Source organism: Bos mutus, chromosome 9 (genome assembly GCF_027580195.1).
Source record: "Bos mutus isolate GX-2022 chromosome 9, NWIPB_WYAK_1.1, whole genome shotgun sequence".
In the NCBI taxonomy this organism is placed as follows: Eukaryota; Metazoa; Chordata; class Mammalia; order Artiodactyla; family Bovidae; genus Bos; species Bos mutus.
Window position 1 is genome coordinate 9,226,045 of NC_091625.1, and position 23,752 is coordinate 9,249,796.

General features: G+C 40.8%; 1 protein-coding gene across 1 annotated transcript in view; it reads left to right on the top strand.

Moving 5' to 3' along the window:
• Positions 1 to 23,752, top strand: part of COL19A1 (collagen type XIX alpha 1 chain) — a 412,517-nt gene that overhangs the window by 269,713 nt on the left and 119,052 nt on the right. The window contains exon 16 of the mRNA XM_070377142.1: positions 23,023 to 23,076. Within this exon, the coding sequence (XP_070233243.1) occupies positions 23,023 to 23,076 (54 nt within the window). The remainder of the gene's footprint in view (positions 1 to 23,022; positions 23,077 to 23,752) is intronic.

Sequence of the window (23,752 nt, forward strand, 5' to 3'; positions counted from 1 at the left end):
GTACCTTTTGATCCAGAAATTCCACTTTTGGGTGTATATCCAAAGGAAATGAAAGCAGGATCTCAAAGAGATATATGCATGCATGTTCACTGCAGCATATTCACAATAGCCAAGACGTGGAAATAATCTGTGTGTCAATGAATTAAATGGATAAAGATACAGTGGAATATTATTCAGCCATGAGAAAGAAGAAACTTATGTTGTTGAGACCACACAGATGGACTTGAAGGTATTGTGCTAAGTCAAATAGGTCAGACAGAGAAAAACAAATACTGTGTATCAGTTATATGAGAAATCTAAAACAGTCAAACTCATAGAAACAGACTAGAATGGTGATTACTGAGGACTGTGAGATGAGAAAAATTGAAAAAAAAAAAAAACAGAAACCAGTTGCTTTTCACCTTTTAAAAAAAATGTAATTAGGACAGTCTGATGGGCAGATGTGCTTGTCTCACATCTTTAGTATTTTTTAATAGTATCAGTGTTGTTTGGTCACTAAGTCATATCCGAATCTTCTGTGACCCCATGGACCATAACCTTCTAGTTTCCTTTCCTTCCAGTTTTCCTGGGACTTCCCAGGCAAGAATACTGGAGTGGGTTGCCATTTCCTTCTCCAGGGGATCTTCTTGATCCAGGGTTGAACCTCCGTCTCCTGCATTGGCAGGCAGATTCCTTACCACTGAGCCACTAGGAAAGCCCAGTAGTATCAGTACTTCCATGCAAAGTAAGAATGCAATGTGTTTTTCAATAACTGAAAAAATTGAAGAGCAAAAACTGAAGTTTCTACAGACTGTCACAATGTTTCCTTAGTTTCACAATAGGTATCAAAGAAATGATTTTTATATTCTTCTGGGTTTGTTGAAGCCAGTTTGAAAGGTCTTAGTCCGTTCCTTTCAACATACCTCTGTTAAAGTGATTTCTATACTGAATGTCATTCAAACAAAACAAACTGAACTATAGATAAAAGGTGTGCCCTACAAGTGTTACTGAGCCCAAACCCATACTGCTTACCTCACAACAGGTCAATAAAGTGAGAGATGAGTTGGGGTAAGGAATAACAGCTTTACTCAGAAAGCCAGCAGACCAATATCTGAAACTTAGTGTCCCAAAGAACCATTGTCCCCTACTAAGAATTCAGGCTTCTTTTATACTCAAATGGGAGGGGTATGGTGGGTTGCTGTAAATGTCTTAGTGCAGAAATCCTTTGTTCCTGTAGCTGTCCATGTAGGTCTGGTCACCGTGTTCCTGTACACCTCCAAGGAGACAGATGTTATCCTCTGTTCTGCAGTTTTATATCTCTGTATGAATAGGAAAGTGTTATGCCCTTAAAGGTCAGGCCCTTGAGAATGCGCTGTCCTGCACATTTCAGGCAGTAGGCAACATTCTTCACTTGTAACAAAAACAATAGAATACAGAGGTTAAAGTAAAAGAAACAGACCTAATATGGAGTCAGATCTGTTCTTCCCTACTACAGTTCCTCACTATCAGTGATCCATACGACAATCCTGTAAGAAAAGGGGTGATTTATACAAGTAGTCTTGACATGTCAACAAACAAGAATAAAGCTCATTTTCTTGTGTGAAAAAGTTTAAATCCAATATAATAGTGTTTGTTTGTTCAAACAGTATATATAGACATTTAATACGGGGAATCACTATTTTGCTCATAAATTTTCTTTCTATTGTATTTGCAAAACAACAGAAAGTTCCAAATATAACAGTGAATCTTTTTTATTAGCAAATACACACATTTTCAACAATGTGGACAATTTTGCACTTTGCTCCTTCCTCCATCTGTTGTTGGTTTGATTATATTTACTAAAGTATAATCTTATGTCTATTGAATCCAGTGATAAATGTTGGGACTTACACTCTGTATGTCCTTATTTCTTTTTTCCTAGTAATTTAGATTAACTGTAGTTTATAAAAGTACCGGTCTACAACAAAATGGAAATTTAAAATCCAGTTCTCCACCACAGAGTAGTGAGTTACATTGATTATAGGCTAAAACCATAATAACAAACACTTTATTACCAGCAGAGAGAATTTATTTTATTTAAGTAATGCTAATTAAGCTTTTTAAAATAGTTTAACCTTGTGATAATTAAGAGAAATGTGCACATAGCCTGGTAAACTCTAGGAATTAACTATTAAAATATCCAATGAGTTCTCAGCTATGCAGTACATGCTAGCAGCCGTATTCTATATAAAGTACGGAGGGGTGACATGTTTAACTGTCTGCTCTGCTTTATTCCTGCTGCCTAAGTTAATTCTCCTGGAATCTCTGTGCAGGTCAAGACAACTAGTAGGGCTAAAAGTGATTTAAACGAAGTCTTTTTGTAAATGGAGTCACTGAAAAAGTATTCTAAGAGTGCTTTCCTCTCTTGCTCTTTCTTTTCTGCCTGGGAAGAAGAAAAGGAAGTTGTGGATAAAATATAAACACTTATCTTCCTTAATATATATACATATATATATATATGTGAACATTTATATATTTTTATTTATTTGGCTGTGCCATGTCAGTTGTGGCATGTGAGATATAGTCCCCTAATCAGGAATCAAATCCAGGCCTCCAACATTAGGAGACAGGAGTCTTAGCCACTGGACCACCAGGGAAGGCCCTGACTTACCTTTTTAATATCTGAGGATCATTTACACAATGTGATGGATATAGGTGTTTAGATAGGCAAACAAGAAGATATAGTTGAAGGTATCCAAGTAAGAGTCTGTGAAGAGAACCAATTTTCATGCCCATCCTAGGCTCAGGCTGACCACCTTCTTTGGGTAAGACAGTGCCTAAGTTTGACAAGGCTAAAGATGGCTTGGTCCCCAAACTGCCAGATTTTGGACCATCTTATCAGCTGTGGGTACTATATTACAGTGATAACAATAATATATGCAGTATTGTAGCAGTAAAAATAATATGTATGGTAATTCTATATTACCCTGATTACTCACAACATCCTTCTGTGTTAAGGATTAATCTCTCCACTTCTCAGATGAAGACACTGAGGCTTCGCGAAGTTAAAGTGATTTGTTCACGGCCACAGAGCAAAACGTTTTTAGAGTCGTTTCAACCAAAGTCTGATGCCAAACTCTGGTCCCACAATAGCTGTTTTTTCAGATTGTATTTTCAAATTGTATCCATTAACAGTTCAGAAATCAGCTTCATGGATCACATTCGGTCTTTTTGTTTGTTTTCCAGAATTAGACAGATGCTATAGAATATACAAAACAGTTTACTCACTCTCAGGGAAAATGGGTGATGTCTGAAGCTTGTCTGCCTGTTTCCTCTGCCCAGCACCAGCCCCCTCCATCTGGGCTGGCCTGATTCCCTCTCTCCCTACCCTGTCGCCGCTCCTGCTCTCCCCGACTCCCGCTTGTGCACATGAATACTAATTGGTGAGTGGAGACGCTTCTCCTGCTGTAGAGTGGCCTGGGTGATGGCAGCTAGCCAATGGAAGGACCATTCAACATTTGATTGGTTCATACTCCATATGGGGAAATAGTTCTCTGAACTTTTTATTAGTAAAATGTCAACCTCTGCATCAGTGAAAGCCCTCAGAGGTCACAGGTCCTGGAGTGATGCACATTTCTGGGTAAGCCCTGGCTCTGTGACCCAGGGAATGGTACCCAGCCTCTCTGAGCCCCTGTCTCTTCAGTTATTCAACCAAAATGATACTAATGACACCTATTCCAAAGTGATGATTAGAAAAATATATGATGATTAGAAAAATACTGCTGTCACACAGCAGGGGCTCGATGACTGTTATTTATGATGTCATACTTTCAACATTAATTTCCAAGTATTACAGCACAACAAAATCCACTAGCTCTGGAACCATGGGAACCATTTAGTGCTTCTTTGAGAATCCCAGAGATGTTTGTGGATTTTTCACCTAGCACAGTCACCCTGAAGCAGGGCAGCAAGTCAATGGGTATTTAGGGGCTGAAATCCACTAACCAGCTGTGTGCCCAGTGTGAGACTGCGTCCAGCAGGAGGAAGGTGCCTTTTCCTCCTTTTCACAAGAGCATGGATCAGCTCACTGATGGCCCATCTTCTGGGTCATCAAAGTCAGCACTCATGTGTGGGAGCTGGAAGTGCCCTTCGGTGGCCTTTTCCAATAATAAAGTGCTAAATGAATAGTTTCACTGTAATTGGTGCCCCCCCCCCAATATTTGTACTTCTCATGGTGTTCAGAACAGTTGTAAGAGGTTCTTTGTCATCACACAGACGCCACACCATCAAGCAGCACATCAGGGATAACTATTTATAGCATAGGTTGATAGAATATTTTTTGAAGTGTTTTATGGACTGCAGATGTTTCATAAGGATTCTTCATTCTTTCTCCTCCCATTCCTTGATGTTATGAAATATGACAGAGGCTTTTTAAAGGTCACCATTTATCTAGCTTATTGAAAACGGATACTCTGATTCAAAGCTCTAAAGAAACTGATACTTGGGATCAGTAGAGCCAGATTTGATTTCAGCTTGCTCAGTTTACACTTTAAACCCCATTTAAAATATTTGCCATTATTGTGCTGTTACAGAGACCACTGTTTTGTGTAACTGGAAGTTTTTTTTATCCCCAACTAGGTGTTTTAAAATTTAGCTGCATAAATTGAAATATTAGAAGTGAGTTATGCTCTTGCCACACTGACTGTATGTTAGTACTGAATTGAGGCTTTACAGGATAAAATTTTTCCATCAGAGATAAGTAAAATGGTGCTGAATTCCCGGATTCCTTGGGCCGTTGATTCTTTTCTTAGGTGAAAGACTCAAGCAACACTAAACCTCAACACAGAAAACCTGAAAAAAAAAGTGGAGATTGCCTTATAATAAACAGTATTGTACTTTTTGTACTTCTGTATTTTGCTACTTTGAAAATATTTTTATTTGCAAATGTTATCTATATACACACACTCAAACATTTCCAGCAAGGATAAATCTTAGAAATATAATATTGAGTACAAAAAATTTTGTTAAAGGATACATACAAAAAATAATTTTTACAAATTTCAAAATATTGGACACTACTCATTCATATACATAAGCATATGTGTGTATATATGTGTGTGTGTGTACCTATATGTGTGTGTGCTTATCAAGTACATGAACCAGAAGGGTAACAGCCAATTCCTGAGAGTTATTCCCATTAAATCTGTAACATTTTATTTACTTTTAGAAAGACTTGAAGAAAATATTGCAAAATACTACCAGTTGTTAATTCGGTGCTGTGCAGAAATAATTATTTGTTACATTGCTCTTTTTATATATGTGCATTTTCAAAATTTCTCAGCAAAATAATTTCAAACTAATGGAGTTTTTGTCCTGTGTTCTTTACAACAACAATAATAAAAACACCACCAGATCCTAAAGAACTTTTGAGACATAATCCCACAGTTATGGTGTTGATCCTTGTCTAAATAATTAATGAATGAAATCATGCTGTTTTCCTCATTAGTGCAGAATCTTCATTTGTCTGGTATCTTTTCAAAGCATTATGTTTAATTCCATTTTAATTGTTAGCTCAGACCAAAATCAGAACAAACATTTTTTGAGCACCTACTATTTGCCAGGCATTAGTAGCCATAGAAGATAGCCAATGAAAAGAGTAGACTGAGATGCAATAAACTATGGCCCTCAGGCCAAATCTGATCCACATGTTTCTGTAAATAAAGTTTTATTGGGACACATCCATGCTCATTTGCTTACATATTGTGTATGGCTGCTCTACAACAGAGTACTATGCTAGAGTGAAGTATTTACCATCTTACCTTTCACAGGAAAACCTTGCCACCCCGTGCGGTAGACAAAAACGTCTCCCTCCATGGAGTTCACAGTCTATTGCAGGCAGACAATAAGAAAATAAATATCTTGGAATGATTGGTGATGAAACGTGCAGCTGAGAATAAGGAAGCAAAAGAAGGGGTTAGGGAGTGTTGCGGGGAGGTTGGAGAAAGCCAAGTCACAAAGATGATCTAGGAGCAAAGATCTAAGAGGAGGAGAGGGACAGACTGCGGCAATCTGGGGGAAGCAGCTGCTGCCGCGGCTTGAGGTAGAAATTTCAGGGAGCTGCAGGAAGCTGTGTCTGGCTGCGTGTGAGAGGAGAGGATGTGGAGCCAAGCCCTGCAGGCTGCTATGAGGAGCTGGGCTCTTACTTTGAGTAAGGGCCTTGGTTCGTCCTTTGTAAAATCAAGAATATTAATTTCATTCAAAGACTGAGGACAAAACTATGGATCCCACATTTTTAGGCAACACGCTATTTACAATTGAAAATTTCAACTCTAAGTCTCTGAGCCATCCTGTCAATTCTGACCAGTGTTTGGAGACGAGAACAGGCAAGCTGATTTGGCTGGATATTATTACATTTGAAATACATTCCTGCACACGTGGCTTATCCAATGAGTCAGCCACACTGACAAACTAGTGTCAGTGTGTTCTCTGTAAGGCTTTGATTTGAGCCAGGAGATGAACCTCAAAAGTACTAAATTTCAAAATGAGTATTTGGGATATATTTTTTCTTGTTATTTGCCAAGAATATAGTTGATCCACCAGCTGTATACCTGAATGTGCTTGACCACCTTCTCCTTGTTCCATGGAGTGTAGCCCCTCCCTCCGGACGAGCTTGGATCGTCCTGTTCAGGAGGACGGATGGGCACTAGGGGAGAACTTGCTTGATACCAGATATTGTCCCTGTGTTCAAGGTTACAGGCTGATTATGGGGAAAGATTACAGAACACTATTTTAAAACTTTGATATTTCTCTTAAAGTAAACATTTCTCAAGTATTCATATATTCCAGCCCATTGTTTTTAGGCAGGTATATTTTTAGTCCTTTTGAAAAAATGGTATAGATAATCTTATGGGAAAACAGAAGTAGAGACACAGATGAAAGAACATATGTGTGGACAACAAAGAGGAAGGGAGGGGTGGGATGAACTAGGAGACTGGGATTGACATATATGAACTATTGGTGCTGTGTATAAAATAGATAGCTAATGAGAGCATAACTCAGGGAACTCTGCTCAGGGCTCTGTGATGACCTAAATGAAAGGAAACCCAAAAGAGAAGGGATATATGTGTACATAGGGCTGATTCACTTTGCTGTATAGAAGAGAAATCCAGAAACTAGCACAGCATTGTAAAGCAACTAAACTCCAGCAAAAACTATATGTGTGTGTGTGTGTGTGTGTGTGTGTGTGTGTGTGTATGTGTATATATATATATATATATACACACACACATAGGCTACCCAGATGGCTCAGTGGTAAAGAATCTGCCTGCCAATGCACGAGGCACGAGTTCGATCCCTGGGTTGGGAAGATACCCTGGAAAAGAAAATGGCAACTCACTCCAGTATTCTTGCCTGGGAAATCCCATGGATAGAGGAGGCTGGTGGACTAAGTCCAGGGGGTTGCAAAAGAGTCAGACATGACTTAGTGACTAAACAACAATTATATACATATATATATTTCCCATATATATATGGGAAATGATGTGCTTGGCCCAGGTTTGCTTAGCTGATAAATACAAGAAAAGGTACTAATGGTGAAGTCTCGACCTTCTCAGTACATTGTATACTTTTCCATGCTGTTTTTGTTGTTTGTCAGTGATCAATTATTTTGTCATAAATATATAAGTTAAAATTTATATTCACTTCCACCTATGCATAGAGAAACATGACCACACCACAAAATTAAAGCATGCCAAAGGTAAGATCTGTATCAATTTTCTCTTCAATCTCCAATATTCAGCGTATAGTAAGCAGTTACTGTGTGGATCACAATAAACTGTGGAAAATTCTTAAAGAGATGGGAATACCAGACCACCTGACCTGCCTCTTGAGAAACCTGTATGCAAGTCAGGAAGCAACAGTTAGAACTGGACATGGAACAACAGACTGGTTCCAAATAGGAAAAGGAGAATGTCAAGGCTGTATATTGTCACCCTGCTTATTTAACTTCTATGCAGAGTACATCTTGAGAAACGCTGGGCTGGAAGAAGCACAAGCTGGAATCAAGATTGCCGGGAAAAATATCAATAACCTCAGATATGCAGATGACACCACCCTTATGGCAGAAAGTGAAGAGGAACTCAAAAGCCTCTTGATGAAACTGAAAGAGGAGAGTGAAAAAATTGGCTTAAAGCTCAACATTCAGAAAACTAAGGTCATGGCATCTGGCCCCATCACTTCATGGGAAATAGATGGGGAGACAATGGAAACAGTGTCAGACTTTATTTTTTGGGGCTCCAAAATCACTGCAAATGGTGATTGCAGCCATGAAATTAAAAGACACTTACTCTTTGGAAGGAAAGTTATAACCAACCTAGACAGCATATTAAAAAAGCAGAGATATTACTTTGCCAACAAAGGTCCATCTAGTCAAGGCTATGGTTTTTCCAGTGATCATGTATGGATGTGAGAGTTGGACTTCGAAGAAAGCTGAGCGCTGAAGAATTGAAGCTTTTGAACTGTGGTGCTGGAGAAGACTCTTGAGAGTCCCTTGGACTGCAGGGAGATCAAACCAGTCCATCCTAAAGGAGATCAGTCCTGGGTGTTCATTGGAAGGACTGATGCTGAGGCTGAAACTCCAGTACTTTGGCCACCTGATGTGCAAAGTTGACTCATTGGAAAAGACCCTGATGCTGGGAGGGATTGGGGGCAGGAGGAAAAGGGGACAACAGAGGATGAGATGGCTGGATGATATCACCGACTCGATGTACATGAGTTTGGGTGAACTCTGGGAGTTGGTGATGGACAGAGAGACCTGGCGTGCTGTGATTCATGGGGTCGCAAAGAGTCGGACATGACTGAGCGACTGAACTGAACTGAACTGAACTGAAGCAGTTAAATGCAGCTGTGCTCATCGTTGATGAAGATTATCTGTTTACTGCATTTCTCCACTCATTGTGTTCTTCTGGCAGTTGATTTCTCATTATAGTTCCAAATAGATCTGTTATTTTGATCGCTTTCAACAGTGGCTGTTGTAGTTTTAGCTATCGGTGTTTCTGAAGGACTTAAATTAAGGTTCTGTCTTTAGAAACCCAGACATCCCAATGAACGTGCAAATATTACCAAATAGTTTATGTTTAGAATCACATAAACACATGTTCAGATTTTTCTCTTTGCCTTTGACTATCTTGACATCAAATAGACCCCACCTCACATGCTCTCTCCTTTAAATGGACTTAACTCTTGTATCTTAAATCTGATTTTCTCCAAATAATCATTTGGTGAAAGTACTGTATTATACGTAAGAAAAAGATAATGACATAACTGCATGCATGCTCAGTCGCTTCAGTCATGTCTGACTCTCTGTGACCACATGGACTGTGGCCCGCCAGGCTCCTCTGTCTATGGGATTTCTCCAGGCAGGAATACGGGAGTGGGTTGCTGTTTCCTTCTCCAAATGATATAAGTACTTCAGTGTAAACTTTTTCCCCTAGCTGTTGATTTTTCAGCTGTGATCTAACATTGAGACCTTTTTTTTTTTTTTTGCACATATATAAAAAGAGTAATGTAACAAATAAATATTGCTGCACAGCCTCCCTGAGTTCCCATTCATGAAGGCATTGGGACCTTTGGTCATCTGTTACTTTCAGACATCTTTGTAGCTTTGATTCTATATTTTATAAGATGTACAAGCTATGGCATCCTTTCTCAATAGAGACTCTAAGTCATTAGTTAATCATAATATAAAAAAAGATTGTAAATTGCTTTTGCATATCTCCATGTATATTAATTTAAACATCCTTTTTTTTTTCCCCCTGCAAGGTCTTTCACTTGAGTGAGGCCAACCAACTGATATATTGCTCATTAATCATACATATTAACGGGAGTAGTTAAAGCTTTAAAGTCTAACTCACCATTCTGTCCACGGGGACTAGTTCTTGTTTTCTAAATCTGATGACATAGTCTTCAGACACTGCTAATTAGGTCTTTCCCTTGAAAATTCATCCTGACGTGTTTCAAGAACATTTTTTCCCTCGAGTACAAGTTCATTAAATTATTAATATCTTTATGTAAGTCTTGCAACACTACTTAAATAATACAGCGTTCTCTATTTCAAACCATGGTTCCCAGTGAAGGATAAAGTATATCTCACTTCCTCATATCTTTTTTCAGTCAAACACAATGGCCTTGGGAAATATCAGAGAACAATAGATATTATGGTCAGTAATGTTAAAGGAAGGTAAAAAATCCTTTGTACCCGTAAATGGAAATGGGTGTTAGTCAGAGTTCTCTAGAAAAAAGAAACATAATCAGCAGGATGTGTATACACAGAAACAGAGACAGAGACTGATTTTAAGGAATTGGCTCACACAATTGTCGAGTTCTGGTAAATCCAAAATGTGCGAGGTGGAGACCCAGTGAAGAGGTGCAGTTCAAGTCCAAGGCCGTCTGTGGGCAGAGTCCCTTCCTGTCTGGGGGAGGCCAGTCTTTGATGCATTCAGGCTTTGCACTGATGAGTGATGCTCACCCACCTTACTGAGTGCAGCCTGCTTTACTCAAAGACCACCACCTAAATATTAATCTCATATGAAAACCACCTTTACAAAAACATCTAGAAAAATGTTCAGCCAAATACCTAGGCACCCTGGCTTAGCCAATTTGAGGCATAAACTTAAGCATCACAAAGTGCTATATAGATAATCAACTCCTGATTATCTACAGAAATGGAAGGAAACGGTGCCCTAAGCAATCTAAATCAGATAACCTATAAGCGGTTCTGTTGAGCCTCTGAATTAAGTGATGAGTTTGCAGCAGTTGTTCCTGTGTTATCTGCACAGCAAGTACTTAGGTCAGGCTCATTATGTGGCCCCGATTACAACAACTCCCAGTGCTTTCCCACCACAATCATAGTGCTAATCTGCTCTGCCAACCACCCATCGAGCGGTTTGTTGTTCTCCAGCCACCCCTGTTTCTTGCTGACTCTTCAATCACTTGTGCTCAGGGCTGCGTTCTCAGTGATGCCTCTGCTCCATGTCCCTTCTCAGCCCTTGCACGGCCCACAGACTGGTTCAGGTGTCTGCTGACCTCCCCTGATTTTTCTATCTGAAGCTGCACACATTCTAACTCTGTATCCCTTTGCCCTTGCTTTACTTTTTGTGATTCATATTGCTATTCAGGATTTATATCTCTACTCATGTAGTTACCAGATTTGCACAGTACAGCACAGTTACCAGTACAGCACAGTGGTGATGACCAGATATGACACAGCCAAGTTTCCTGAATGCAATCCCAACTCTGCTGCTTACTGGACATATGACCTCAGGCAACTTGCTCTGTCACTCAGTTATCTCATCTGTATAACAGATACCTCAAAGATATTTCGAAGACTTTGAAGATTTAATGGATCAGTTTGGTTCAGTCACTCAGTCCTGTCCGACACTTTGCAACCCCATGGACTGTGGCACACCAGGCTTCCCTGTCTATCACCAACTCCCAGAGTTTTCTCATACTCATGTCCATTGAGTCCGTGATGCCATCCAGCCATCTCATCCTCTGTCGTCCCCTTCTCCTCCTGCCCTCAATATTTCCCAGCATCAGGGTCTTTTCCAATGAGTCAGCTCTTCGCATCAGGTGGCCAAAGTATTGGAGTTTCAGCTTCAACATCAGTCCTTCCAATGAACATCCCGGACTGATCTCCTTTAGGATGGACTGGCTGGATCTCCTTGCAGTCCAAGGGACTCCCAAGAGTCTTCTCCAACACCACAGTTCAAAAGCATCAGTTCTTCAGTGCTCAGCTTTCTTCACCGTCCAGCTCTCACATACATACATGACTACTGGAAAAACTATAGTCTTGACTAGACAGACCTTTGTTGGCAAAGTAATGTCTCTGGTTTTTAATATGCCGTCAAGTTTGGTCATAGCTTTTCTTCCAAGGAGAAAATCTTCTAATTTCATGGCTGCAGTCACCATCTGCAGTGATTTTGGAGCCCAAAAAAGCGAAGTCTGTCACTGTTTCCAATGCTTCCCATCTATTTGCCGTGAAGTGATGGGACTGGATGCCATGATCTTAGTTTTTTGAATGTTAAGTATTAAGCCAGCTTTTCACTCTCCTCTTTCACTTTCAAGAGACTCTTTAGTTCCTCTTCACTTTCTGCCATAAGGGTGGTGTCATCTGCATATCTGAGGTTACTGATATTTCTCCTGGCAATCTTGATTCCAGCTTGTGCTTCATCCAGCCCAACATTTCTCATGATGTACTCTGAATATAAGTTAAATAAGCAGGGTGACAATATACAGCCTTAACGTACTCCTTGCCCAATTTGAAAGCAATCTGTTGTTCCGTGTCCAGTTCTAACTGTTGCTTCTTGACCTGCATACAGATTTCTAAAGAGTCAAGTAAGGTGGTCTGGTATTCCCATCTCTTAAAGAATTTCCCACAGTTTGTTGTGATCTACAGAGTCAAAGTCTTTGGTGTAATCACTAAAGCAGAAGTAGATATTTTTCTAGAATTCTTTTGCTTTATCTGTGATCGAATGGATGTTGGAAATTTGATCTCTGGTTCCTCTGCCTTTTCGAAATCCAGCTTGGACATATGGAAGTTAACAGTTCATGTACTGTTAAAGCCTGACTTGGAGAATTTTGAGCATTAGTTTGCTAGTGTGTGAGATGAGTGCAGTTGTGCGGTAGTTTGAGCATTCTTTGGCATTGCCCTTCTTTGGGATTGGAATGAAAACTGACCTTTTCCAGTCCTGTGGCTGGATTTAATGGGTATATGGATGTAAACTGTTTTGAACGATGTCTGGCAGAGAGAAAAAACCTTGTATTATGTATTACTATCAGTGTTCCCACTAGAATAAAAGCTCCATGAGGACAGAATGGATTCGAGGTAATTCCAGAGCGCAGAGAAGGATCTGGCCCACAGTAAGAACTCATTAAATGTTTGTTGAATGAATTAATGATTGAATCTGGGCACATGCCAGCTGAGAATGGGAAATATACTCTATTACAAAAATGCAGTGAAGAGGTGGCAGGGTGGTGGACTGCACTCCACAGGCCTATAAGGCCTGCACTTGCCCAGCTTAAAGACCAAAGAAAGAGCCAGAGTCAGCAACAGAGGCATTGGTGGTTTAATGGATGGGGAGCTTACATGTCTGAAACAAGGTCTTGGGGCCATTACCAGTTATGGGGGAATTGATGTCTGAGAGTCGGACACAACTGAGCTATTGAACTGAACTGAACTGCTGACAGGTGGCCTCGTTAGTTACCAGGGAAACAAACAAAGGGCTGTGAGACCCTTAACTGCCCTTTGATAAGAAAAATCACAGCTGGGACCTGGAGCAAGTCTGTAGGAAGGTCAGTCATGTCAGTTGATGTAGGTGAAGCAGGCACTGGTTGGGCAGGGGATGTACAGAGAGCAAGAGAACAGCCATCTTAAATGACCTGACTGCACACAGGTGAGCAAATGATGAGTTAAAAGTTATCGAGTGGTTGAAACAAAAGAGTTGATTAGGTTTTATGTGTGTATGTATTTATATGTATGTATGTATGTACACACTATGGAGCAGGATGCTTGGGATAAGATGTATCTGGGGTTTCTCCCTGAAGAATACTTCTCTAAAGGGGATGCAATAGTCAAAGGAGAACATAAAAATAATCCAGCAAGTGACCCACCGCTGTCTCTTGCAGGGCTAACTGAGGTACCAGCTTTGTCAGGGCACCCTAACATTATTCTGGGGAAAGGTTGGGTCTGAAGGAGAAACTGTGGGAAGGCTGATGGATGAGGTCAGATTCAGAGTTCCCTTTACCCAGTCACACTGGCAAGTGACCTTGGATGCTAGGTTTAAGGAAATGAAAAGAGTATTCAAGAAAAAGCATACCTAGTATTTACATAATGGCATTCAATGTTTGAAGGTCATCAATGTGTAGTCCCAATACTTAAGTCGATTATGAAAGAGCAAGTAGTGGTGGACTGGGAAATGCCTCCTGAGCATAGTCGCTTGAAAATTTGGCAGTAAGTATCAGAGGACACGCGTCTGAGTCAGGGCACAAGTGTCCGGGGAAGCCATCTCTGTCGGAGGGACTCTAGCCCCTTCTCGTTGCCAATGGTGTGCAGGTAGGTTTCTCCCCCAACATTTCTGTCCCATCCCGGTGACCCCCACCACACACACTTCCCCTGCCAAACTAAAAGCTGGAGAGAGTTACTGAAGGGTTTGGAAAGGAACTAAAGTCTCACCGTCCCTCCCAGGAACTCTTGAGTTTACCTGCAACAAATGAACAACACTCTCCAAACAGCTGTTGTGAATAACTGTCTCTCCTCTCCTACCTTGAAGGCAAGATCCAGGCCTTAATCATTAATATATTTCCCCTAGTGTTAGTCACCGGAGAAGGCAATGGCACCCCACTCCAGTACTCTTGCCTGGAAAATCCCATGGGCGGAGGAGCCTGGTAGGCTGCAGTCCATGGGGTCGCTAAGAGTCGGACACGACTGAGCGACTTCCCTTTCACTTTTCACGTTCATGCATTGGAGAAGGAAATGGTGACCCACTCCAGTGTTCTTGCCTGGAGAATCCCAGAGATGGGGGAGCCTGGTGGGCTTCCGTCTATGGGGTCGCATAGAGTCAGACATGACTGAAGCGACTTAGCAGCAGCAGCAGTGTTAGTCACTCAGTTGTATCTGACTCTTTTTGACCCTACGGACTATAGCCCACCAGCCTCCTCTGTCCATGGGATTCTCCAAGCAAAAATACTGGAGTGGGTTGCCATGCCCTCCTCCAGGGAATCTTCCTGACCCAAAGAACAAACCCGGGTCTGCATTGCAGGCAGATTCTTTACTATCTGAACCACGAGGGAACCCCTATTTCCCCCTAGAACAGTATGTAAAACACAGTACATTTCTACTGAATAAATTTATTCATCTTTTTGATAGGGTTTGAAGTCAATTTAAATTTCTAAATGCAGTTTAAGCCATTAAATTCAAATTGGCATATTGAGAATTCTGCAGTGAAAATTCTTGTGTCTCAAAATGGGATGACCCTCATAGTTTCATCTTCTGGATCCTCAGAAGTTCTCTTTGCTTACAGCCAGTTGTTGAATAGCTACAAAATGTATTCCACGAATTTATTTGGTGCTGGTCAATGCAGTCCTTCTCATTGAAGTCCACCCCTTGAGGGTACATTTCATATGTTAAAGTGTGTCATCGTGTCATAAATGATTTCTTTGTTCCAGTGCTGACTGACAAAGCTGAGTTCCTTCTTATTTAAGGGCTGTGGCTCTGGCCTGACTGAAGTGTGCTGAAGAACCGCATCTTGTTGCTTTCCTGTTAACATTTCTTTTAAATAAGACGCTATTGGTCTATATGCAATTGTTTGTGGCTCTACATGTTTATTTTACCTACAGTAAAATGGGGCAGTTCCCTTAATAAAAGTGGAAAATGCTTGAGGCTCTGAGAGTCCTTAGAGATGAGTCTCTCAGAGCATAGCTCTGGGACAAGGAAGGCAGTGTCCAAGCCTGGTTCTTCCCCTCCAGTCTGTGAGCAGCCTGTGTGAACTTCCAGATTTGGGGGGAGGAATGCCTCCAGCACCCACCCTCTCACTGCCGCTCAAAGATGATAAAATGTGTCACAGATGGTCAGGAAGCAGTTAAGTCACACCCTACCACCACCCCACCTGTGAACTGAGATGAACCAAATGCCTTGGCAGAGATTGGCAATGGCGGGCACAGAAAATAGAGCTCACGATTGGGACTGAAAGAGCTGGTGGTTTGGCAAAATGCTCAGGAGTCCAGACAAGTCTACGTGGAAGCTTGCGGTCGGCCTGCTGGCAGCAGGTGGGGGTGCACAGCCATCATGGGAGTGGGGGAAGACCAGGAAGACCTAAATTCCAAAAGGCAAAGTAACAAGATATGGGGACATCTGAAAGTCTGGCTTGGTGGTGAGAAAACAAGAGAACCTCAACAGTTAGAGCAGCAAAGTAACTGAAATTGTGAGTGACCAGGATACCACGCGCCCTAAGGAAACCTTAATCCTGAGGATTATGGGTGTTAAGATCAGATGCGCTAGGGTTTAAATTTTAGCCCCACCAATTAAAAGGAGAGTGATTTGGAGCTCAGTGTTTAACATGTCTCTCTGTGTAAAACGGGAACATTATCACCCACCCCCAGTCGTTTTGGATGGATTAAAGGAAATAATGTAAGGGGTTTCCCAGGTGACGTTAGTGGAAGAACCCACCTGCCAATGCAGGAGACACAAGAGATGGGTTCAATCCCTGAGTTGGGAAGATCACCAGAGAAGGGCATGGCAGTCCACTCCAGTATACTTGCCTGGAGAATCCCATGCACAGAGGAGCTTGGTGGGTTATGGTCCATAGGGTCGCAAAGAGTTGGACACGACTGAAGCAACGTAGCATGGACGCATGTGTAAGCACTCAGTGACTGGACCATGGCAAGCATTTGATCAGTGGTAACCATTTGAAGACTCATTTGTCATAGACTTCTGTTTCTTCGTACATGGACAGCTTGGAGCACACAGGAAAAGTTGATTTGGGTTTCATCCAGTCAGAGGGTACTTAAGAGATCAGACTTTGACTAACTTATTTTCATGATCAAATTAGTAACACCATAAATACTAAACAGCGACTGTAGACAGCATTGACCACAGACCAGACCATTTGGCCCAGGCCAATGCTTCAGTGAAGTGTTGTTTACTCAGATTATCATTTATTCAATTGTAGCTGAGGGGGTTAGCTAATACTGTCACATTTCTATCTTGTATTTGAAAAGCCACATTAGTTACAGGTAGAGTCCATCCAAGGGGAAGAAAGGAAGGGAACAGAGAGATGGGGAAAATGTGATATGATTTAGACATTTTAAGATCCTAACTTAAACGAGAAAAGCAACGCTGGGAATAGCACCACGATATGGATTCATCTTTCCTTAGCTCTGAGCCTATATCAGATTCTTTGTTCATGCTGAATTACATCCTCTTTCCATGTCCTTACAAGAGCTACTTGTCTGATCCCTCAAATAATGAGACCTTTATGACTGGCCACGTTGCTGTCTTAGATGTATTTTTAAAGATGTTAAGACATAAAATTCACTTAGGCTATTATGCATTGCTCATACAAGTATTCTCCCATTTTTTCACATATCGTTGATTTCAAAACGTGCTAACTTTTTACATCAGTCATAAATCTTATTTCCGTTCACAATGTAGAAAAGGAAAACTAAACTGCCAAGATAGCCCGTGATGTTTTCCTGTGTAATTAACACCTCCTTCACAGTTGTGGGTGCCGCTCAAGGGCCTGTCTCCTCTTCCTTGACATTTCCTTGGTACCTTGTTCAGGCTGAGCTGATGCCTAAGAGTGTGCTACATACACATGTGGGAATAGGGGAATTCTGGAGAGTAGCCAGCTGCATTAGCAAGACCTGGCAATTTAGAGAGATTACTTATACACGTCTCCTCTGTGGGCTTGAGGTCTGCATGTCGCCCTTTATTTCAGTCTGATTACTTCTGTAACTTATCCTTCTCATCATCATCCTTATCAACAACAAAAACCATCTGTCAGATAAGTACCAGTCATCTGTTATTTGCATTCTTGCCTTCTTAATGCTCTTGGATGTCCAAGTGTTTATAAATCAAGTAGCTAATTTAAGATCCATGTGCTCTCATACTGCAAGTCATCCTGGAAGCATCAGGTTATTTTTACTGTTGAAAATTTGTAGATGTCATTTATTTAAATAGACTTGGATTTTTTCCCCCCCTCTTCTGCCAATATTGACCCATGCAGCAAATGCAGATGGGTGAAGTCACTTGATAATTCAAGTAAAATCATTCCTTTGTAGAAATCTCCTGTTTAAAAATATATATATATATTGAGATAGAGTATACATTCAGAAAGATGCATGTATCCTGATGAAACAAGTTTGCTGAGTTTTCACAAAGCATGAATACCCTTGTGACCAGCACATGGTCCAAGAGACAGAACATCAGCATCACCAACCCTGTAAGCCCTCTAATGCTCCTAGTTCCTCCCGACTCCCGCATCAGTGACCTGTTGCAGCTTCTAACAATTTAGATTAGTATTGCCTGCTTTTATTCCTTATATAAATTGATGAACATTATGTTTACACAATTCAACCATATCGACGCATGCAATTGTATTCCATTAATTTCCATCACTATATTGTATTACATAGTATGAATAATCTACAATTTACTTTGTCTATTTTTAAATTAAAAAATGGATAATTGGCTAAAGGATGGTAGAAGGACAGGGCAAAAAAGAACTAACATTTATTATTACTATTTTATCAGACATTATAGTAGGACTTTTTGTTGTTAATTGTGGAAAAAAGCAGGTAGCATAAAATTTACCATTTTAACCATTTTCAAGTGTATGGTCCAGTAGTGTTAAGTATATTTGCATCGCTGTGAAAAGATTTCCAGAACTTTTCATCTTGTAAAACTACAACTCTGTTCCCATTAAATAAGTTCCTATGTCCGCCAACCCCCCAGGTCCTGGACAACACCATTCTACCTTCTGTTTCTATAAATCTGACAACATATGAGTGAATCATGCCGTATTTGTCTTTTAGTGACTTATTTCACTATGTCTGTTTCAGTTAGCATGATGTCATCCAGGTTTGGGCTTCCCTGGTGGCTCAGATGGTAAAGAATCTGCCTGCAGTGCAGGAGACCCAAGTTGAGTCCCTGGATTGGGAAGATCTCCTGAAGAAGGGACTAGCAAGCCACACAGTATTCTTGCCTAGAGAATTCCATGGACAGAGGAGCCTGGTGGGCTACAGTCCTTGGGGTCACAAAGAGTCAAACATGACTGAGTGACTGAACACACACACACATATCAAGGTTTACCCCTGTTGTAGCATGTAACTGAATTATCTTCCTTACTGAATAGTATCCCATTGTCTGCACCTCATTTTGTTTTATCTACTCAACCGTCCATGGACGTTTGGATTGGTTCCACCTCTTGGCTATTCTGAATAGTGCTGCTTATGAACATGGGTGTGCAAATATCTCTTCAAGACCCTGATTTTCAGTCTGTTTGGATACAGACCCAGAAGTGGGATTTCTGGATCACATGGTAGTCTTAAGAATCTGCATAGTGTTTTCCATTGCAGTTGCTCCACTGTACAATTTCACCTGTAGTGATAAGCATTCTGGTGTCTCCAGATCCTTGCCAACACTTATTTTCTGTTTACCATTCCAACGTGTGTTGTGTGGTAAGAGTTTTCCATATGATCTCTTTTTTAATTAACAAATGGGCTACAAAGTATAAGCACCAATTTTACAGCGTGACATCTTGACACAATAAGCTTCCATAAGAGCAAAGACTGGGATTCCAATCCAAGTGGTCCTGAAATTGACAGTGAGGTTTTTATTCTTAAAGAGACATGTGATCATAGAACCAACACAGCACTTCTGTTCTAAGCTATTAGAATGAAGGGCTATATAAGATCACCTGAGTTTGAAATAGTAGATTGAGGCTTAGGACAGGAGTTCTCCAAGTGTAGTCTCCAGGCCATTAGCAGCAGCGTTGCTGGGAACTTGTTATAAATGTGAAGTCCCATCTACTAGGCCTCCTGAGGATTCAAGTAGGCCCCTGAGGATGCTGATATGTGATTAGAGCACCACTGGGTTTAAATCATTGGACAAACACGGAAACCACTGTCTAATAGCCTTCACACTGTTGCCAAACAGGAAACTTACATGCTGAGCACTTTGAGGTGTCCTGGGCACCTGATATGGCAAATCTGCATTTTATGCTTCATACTCCAAATGGCAACCCACTCCAGTATTCTTACCTGGAAAATCGCGTGGATGGAGGAGCCTGGTAGGCTACAGTCCACGGGGCTGCAAAGAGTCGGACATGAATGAGCGACTTCACTTTCACTCCAATCTTAAGAAAAGTATTGGATTAGTCCAATTGTAGTTATGCTGAAACAGTATGTCTCCAACCATTTGGAGATTCAGCCAGACTCCAACTGGTCAGAGCTGCTCCTGAGCAAAAGGCCACCTGTTACCAGGTGTCCTGATCAGGATGGCCATGCCCAGCTCAGCATTTATCTGTTTTTTACCGGGATTTTCATCCCAATCCAATCCGAGTCTCCATTCTTGTCTCACTTTACAAGGGGTCTAGAGTGAGCCCTGTAATGAAGGGCCTGACATAAGACCAAAGTTGAAACAAATACATAAAAATGGTTCCTCCACCCTCATCAGGGCGGTACTCCTAGCCCCAGCCCCAGAATATGGAATCTAAAAAAGCAGAACTCACAGAAGCAGAGACAGGATTTTGGCCGCCAGAGGCTGAGGGCGGGCAAAGTGCACAAACTTCCAGCTAGAAGATGAGCATGTTTGGGGAAATTATAATGTACAGCATGGTGACCATAGTTAACAATACTGTGTTTATATGTGAAAGTTGCTGAGAGAGTAGATTTTAAATATTCTCAGCACACACACACACAAATGATAATTATGTAGTGCGATGGAAGTATTCACTGACTTTATTCATAATATAGAAGTGGATGAAGTCATCAGTTTGTACACATGAAACTTATACAATAGTACCTGTTAGGTGCTGCTGCTAAGTCGCTTCAGTCGTGTCCGACTCTGTGCGGTCAGGTATGTCAGGTAAAGCGGAAAAGAAAATTTCAAGTCTGCTTCGGAATGTTACTAGAAATTCAAACATTTAAACTGCATATATGTGCTGGCTGAAGTTGCTGTGTATAATATGTTCTGATAATTTGACAGTCCTCAAAAACCGAGGTCCTTGACCCCCTGTTTGGGGAGCTGGGCGTCACAGCAGGCGATGAGTGGTGGGTAAGCCAGCGGAGCTTCATCAGCCACTTGCCATGGCTTCCCATTTCTCGCATCACTGCCTCAACTATCCTGCCCGCCATCCCCATCTGGGAAAAAATTGACTTCCATGACACTGGTCTTTGGTGCCAGAAAGATTGGGGACTCCTGCTCAAAAACATTTTGCCTGCTTGTCCACTCTTTGCAAGGAGATGTGAAGAGAATCAGCATTCCCCCGTGCTCCTCCAGAGACACACTGCACACTCCGATAATTGCAAGGCTGACTTGAATGATGGTGTAAATCAGCAGTGATGAATTAGAATTCAAAAGCTTGCCCATACCATATGGAATCGTGAATGCTTTTTCCTCCTCTCCCTAAGCCATGCCGATGCTGTGTTACAGTATCTGAAAATTGGTTTATCTTCAACATGAACGCTGGGGTAAAAGGTCATCAGTAGCTTTGTTTTCCCCACTTCCTGCCCCAAGCAACATATATACCTCCTTAAGGAAAAGAGACTGCACCAGAAGTTGGTCCTGTGGATTTAACCTACGTCAACTAAAAGAAAGAACTGGTCACCTCCTTCCATGTCACTGATTTTGTTTCTTTGCGCTCTCATGAATTAATCAACTACAGCGCTTCCACTTTCTAAGTCAACTTTTTATCATTGATTAATCCTCAGGGGCTGATTGACTTGCATATACTAAAAGATGCAATATATTGATTTTCAGAATGTGTAAACTGCAAGACTAGTAAAGTATGAACATATGTATAACTTTCATTCAGTATACAGAATATTATATATTTATTCCAATCTTGCAAACCCTAAAAAGAACTCCAGGGTTCAGAACTCTAAAACAGAAGGTACATGAAAATACTACTAATTATATTTCTGGTTTTAATAAAATTATTAAAAAATCTGTTCTGTAGATGTTAACCAGGATTTTTTTTTTTTTCTGAAAACAACTGCTATCGTTAGAGTCTTTGATAGTAGGAACTTAACTTGCCTTCAGCATTCCCCATGCAATCGCAGTGTCTTATGTGCTAACCTACCTTCTAAAGTTTGCTCTGTTGCTTCAGCTTATCTTGGATTTCTTACCCCACTCCAAGCCTAGTTGAAGACCAAAGAAATCAGGAAACTTTGCCTGACGCTTTCAGAGTAAGAAAGTTAATCAGTGAAATTGGGCCTTTCTCACAATTCTGTGAGAGCTTGTGCTCACAATTCTCCTCAAAAAGAGTTGAAAGATCACTAATACTTTTACCTTTGAAATGGCAAGCCTTTATATGTATTAACATACTACCAATGTGGTAATAAAATGAAGTTATTAATAACAATGAAAGAGAATGGTCATATTTAGAAACCATACATAGAAATGCTTCTCATTCAAAATGTATGCTTTCCATACCTAAGCTTGCTTCCTTCTATTAGAAAGGAAAAAAAAAAAAGAAAATAAGTGTATAATAAATAAATGCTCTTCAAATGATATCAAAAATACAGATACTTAGAACTGTCATTCTGACTCTCGCTATTGTGATTTAGCTAGTCGTAAACTTGGCGAGTTAATGAAGATTAATAAGCAAGGAGTGAACATTTTAGTTCACTTATAAAACAGCTTAGCCATCCAAAGGGAAGAAAAGAGCTAGGTAATTTGCTTTGCATAATGCATATAATTATAATATACCTTTGTGAAGTGCTTTTCAAACTTTAGTGAACATGAGAATTACCTGAAGTATCTTTTTTTTTTTTTTTTATTAATGCAGATTCATGGATCCCTTCCCCAGAGATTCTAAACTGGTAATTCCAGGCTGGGGCTCAGAAAAAATATATTTTGAATACTTAATCTCACCCTTAGGAAATTCCTTTAAAATTGAAATTCAGATCACTCTCTGAAAATACCAATTTAAGGTGACAAATGCATTGATTATTGCACCTGAACCCATTGAATTATCAAATAAAATGCTAATCTTAGCCAACCTTTCAGATATTTTATATTACTTTGCTAGAGAGTCAAGGTAGACAGCCTTTAAAGGGCTGCTAATAAGAGTCACGATTTATTCATTCCCGGCACTACTGTTCTTATCTTCGTTGTTAAGAATTGTCCCATAGCTTTTAGACTTCACTGACCTTTAAAGGTCATGTGGACTTGGGATTGTTTTTTAACTTTGAGTTAATTTTTACAGTCTTTGAACTTCCATCTAATACTGTCTCATCTTAAAATGGAATCACAGTATTTATTATCTGTTTCTCTTTGGTTTCCAGGGAAGACGAGGAAAACCAGGGCCTCCAGGAAAACCAGGGCCTCCAGGACCACCTGTAAGTAGACAGCAGCATGTTTCATCAAAGCCTCTCTGTATGTCTGTGTGTTCATCTACAGGTCACTTTAATCCCCTGTAGATAATAATTTCCATCTCTCCACTGTTTAACATGGTCGTGTTCCCTATGCCTTTCACCATCACAAACAAGAGGTCAGGGAGGCTGGATGCTGGCTGTCCTGGCTCCCACCCACTTCATTCCTGGACATGAGTAAGTACACCGCCTGCACAGGTGACCCAAGCCAAGACCCAGGTTAGCGAATCCCGTGCTAGACCCACCTGAGCCCCATCTCCTCAGTGTCTTAACATCCAGCCTGGTGGTCAGTTAGGTGTCTGTGGAAGTTTGCCCACCTTTCTTGATACAGCTGCGTTGCCAGTAAAATTTTATAGAACGTTCTTGCTAAAGATAGCCATAAAGATCTCATAGCCAGTTATCTGATCTTGTTCTTTATCCCAAGCTTCTACAAGAAATACTCCATCTCTTGTGCTCCTGCTCACTCTCCAGCTCCCTAGAGTCTGGTTTGTGTCCAAGCTACTGCATTGCCCTGCATCCTCTATGGTCACCAGTGTGTCTGAGTCACAAGATTCCCTGGGCACTTTTAAGGCTTCACTTTATTTCACTGCTGAATGGGCTTCCCTGATGCCTCAGCAGATTAAGAATCCACCTACAATGCAGG